Genomic DNA, 3,547 nt, shown 5'->3' with positions numbered 1-3,547 from the left:
GTGGGATGGAGTGGGGAGTGGGGGTCGAGCGTGGAGGGGGTGGACAGTAGCGGAAGCAGAATTTTTATCCAGGGATTTAAAATATGAAGAAATACATATGTGAAAATTATAGGATAAAAAGCAAAGAGGGGCGCGGGCTAGATTTTAACCCTCCTTATCATAGCCTTTTAACATTTCTTTCCATTTTTGATCTGCACCATCGACCCCTTCTTAAAACATATCGTGTCTTTTTTAACCACTCCCCCCACCCCCGCCCCCGCCTAAAGAACATTTTTTTAAAAAAAAGTGTATGTATTGAATTATTAATACTATATACATATTTAGTGAACAATAATGATAAAAAAATAAAAATAAAAAGCATTGAATAACATCAATATTAATATGTTGAATGATAAAATATAGCCAAAACGAACGAGCTATATAACTCGATAAAATAAATTATAAAAGTTGATAAAATACAAGAATTTTGTTTATGTAAAATTAATCAAATATAAAAATATTGTAAACAAGCATGACATAGATCATATAAAGAGAGATATGCATATTGTAATATATATTTTTTATTTTGGCTTGAAAAGTATGTTAATATTGAATCAATAAGAAATTATAGAATTTGGCTACGACCTTAAACTAGTATTGAAAACATTGAAAGAGAGAGAATTGGAATATTTTCATTCCAACTATGTGAAAAATGTGTACATAATATTCTAGACTCAATATTTATATTTGAGCAAAATATATTTTTTTAATTTTTTAAAAAAGACTAACTATTAAGTAGTTCATCCGTCTCAATTTATGCGTGTCACTATTCGAATTTAAAGATTCAAACAAATTTTTCTTTAATCATAATTTTTTATATATTTTAAAAATATCTTAAATTATCAATTATTATTACTTGTAGTATTTTTACATAATTTTCAAATATGTAAATCTTGTTTCAAAAAATTTTAAAAGATTTTTTATTTGAATTCACGATTAAAATTAAACCGTTGACTTTCGAAATCTAAATAGTGACACATAAATTTAAACAAAAATAACAAATAATATATACATCTAAATGGGTTAATTAAAAAAAAATAGGTAAAATTACCCTTTACACATATTCCCCTAATATATTTACTTTTATTCCCATATACACCAAAAAAATTCCAAATTCCCTCTTTTTCCTTTCTCTCTCTATACCTCTCTGATACATCCGCCTATTCCTTTATTCTTGCCCTAATTTGCTCTAGTTAATTTGTTACTCTTCAACTGTTAATCAATTTCAAGGTTCCAAATAAGGTATATTTCAATCTTTCCTTATATGAAATTTTATTTCATCCTCATTCAATCTGATTTCTCCTAAAATTTGTATATTTTGATTTCTTCTGAAAATCTTTGAAAAATCTTCTAAATTTTTATCATTTGTTTTCTTCTGTAAATCTTTCTGTTTTTGTTTCTCATACCTTCAATGGAATCCGTTCATGGTCTCAAACAGTCCACTAAAAATCAACGAATTCTTGTTTCTCCTGGTTCTGATTCGTCTTGGGAAGGTTACGACGAAGTTAGATCCAAACATCGTAACGATCCAACAGTGATGAATAAGCTACGTGAGAAATTGAAGTCGAAAGCTACAGTTAAACATGCACCCAAAGAAATAGACAACAAGATTGAAGGGGTTACAACACGCCCTAATCTCCCAAAGGTATGTGTTCAATTAAGTTTTTTGTTTTAGAATGAAAATTTTGTGAAGGTTTTAATGATTCTGATACATATCATTTATGTATCAGATTCATAATGTATTTTTAAAAAGAATTTTTTTTGGAGATTTTATATTTCTGATACATCATGTTTAAGTGTCAGTTTCTGTTGTTTTAATTTTTAATGATTCTGATACATATACATTTATGTATCAGATACATAATGTCTTTTTCAAATGTATTTTTTTGGAGATTTTCTATTTCTGATACATCATGTTTAAGTGTCAGTTTATGTTGTTTTAATTTTTAATGTATCAGATACATAATGTCTTTTTCAAATGTATTTTTTTGGAGATTTTCTATTTCTGATACATCATGTTTAAGTGTCATTTTATGTTGTTTCAAGTTTTAACGAAGCTGATACATATCATTTATGTATCAGATACATAATGTCTTTTTCAAATGCAATTATTTGAGATTTACTATTTCTGATACATTATGTTTAAGTCCCAGTTTCTGTTATTTCAAGTTTAATGATTCTGATACATCTACATTTATGTATCAGATACATAATGTCTTTTTCAAATGCAATTATTTGAGATTTACTATTTCTGATACATTATGTTTAAGTCCCAGTTTCTGTTATTTCAAGTTTAATGATTCTGATACATCTACATTTATGTATCAGATACATAATGTCTTTTTCAAATGCAATTATTTGAGATTTACTATTTCTGATACATTATGTTTAAGTCCCAGTTTCTGTTATTTCAAGTTTAATGATTCTGATACATCTACATTTATGTATCAGATACATAATGTCTATTTCATATGCAATTTTTTGAGAATTATTATTTCTGATACATCATCTTTAAGTCTCAGTATTTGTTATTTTCAAGTTTTAATGATTCTGATACATATACATTTATGTATCAGATACATAATGTTTTTTTCAAATGCAATTTTTTGGAGATTTACTATTTCTGATACATCATGTGTAAGTGTCATTTTTTGATGTTTCAAGTTTTAATGATTCTGATACTTCTACATTTATGTATCAGAATATAATATATAATTGTTTCTGATACATCTTCTGTATGTATCAGATTCTCATCTCATGCATCAGATATTTTAATGCATATGATACATCGTATTTATGTATAAAGTTCAAGTTGTATTTAACCATTTTCATGTCAATGCAGGGAATGAAATACGTCATCAAGAAGATCCCATCCCACCCATTGAGATTCGGAACGGCATATAGGGCTAATTTTCTTGATGATTTTGAATCATCAATAGGTGGAGATATTGTTGTCAGAACGCCATGGATGGTTATGTTAGCGATAACGACGATCCAAAAAAAACTAGGAGAGACATATCTCCAAACCAAGGAGAACTGATTGATGTCCAGTAGTTTTTTTTATATAGTAAACATTTTAGGTGATTCTGATTCTTTTAATGTATCTGATACATAAACTGTAATGTATCAGATTTAATATGTTTTAATATTTCCATACATCAGATTTAATATGTTTTTCTCTGGTGTCAAAATCGAATATAAAATCAAAGTTTATGTTTTATATTTATACTGTATCAAACTTGTATCGAGTATAATATTAATAAGTGTCACATTTTGTGAATTCTGATACATGAATCAAGTTTTATTTATTATGATACATCATGCACATGTATCAGATTCTCATTTCTCAATATTTAATGATTTCTGATACATTAATTTTTAAAATTCACGTACATAACTGTCGTCTTCTTTAATAGATCAGTAATTGATATAAAGAGCCAATCTTTTATCCATAAATAGCTGATGTGCATTAACTATTCTATAGCTAAAGTTATGTATCAGATACATA

General features: G+C 27.1%; 1 protein-coding gene across 1 annotated transcript; it reads left to right on the top strand.

Moving 5' to 3' along the window:
- The first annotated feature begins 1,339 nt into the window (after positions 1-1,339).
- Positions 1,340-3,079, top strand: LOC129870225 (uncharacterized). The gene is made up of 2 exons (XM_055944919.1): positions 1,340-1,684; positions 2,882-3,079. Exons 1-2 carry the CDS (start codon positions 1,451-1,453, stop codon positions 3,077-3,079), a joined length of 432 nt encoding a protein of 143 aa, XP_055800894.1. The 5' UTR covers positions 1,340-1,450.
- Positions 3,080-3,547: the final 468 nt, after the last annotated feature.

The sequence above is a fragment of the Solanum dulcamara genome, chromosome 2 (genome assembly GCF_947179165.1).
Source record: "Solanum dulcamara chromosome 2, daSolDulc1.2, whole genome shotgun sequence".
In the NCBI taxonomy this organism is placed as follows: Eukaryota; Viridiplantae; Streptophyta; class Magnoliopsida; order Solanales; family Solanaceae; genus Solanum; species Solanum dulcamara.
This window is presented reverse-complemented; position numbering and strand designations above follow the sequence as displayed.

What these genes read in the sequence shown, in the direction of transcription:
- LOC129870225 (XM_055944919.1), top strand. Translation starts at nt 1,451, where the DNA reads ATGGAATCCGTTCATGGTCTCAAACAGTCCACTAAAAATCAACGAATT. An exon ending in CACGCCCTAATCTCCCAAAG is followed by an intron (nt 1,685 to 2,881) that starts GTATGTGTTCAA and finishes ATGTCAATGCAG; the next exon opens with GGAATGAAATACGTCATCAA.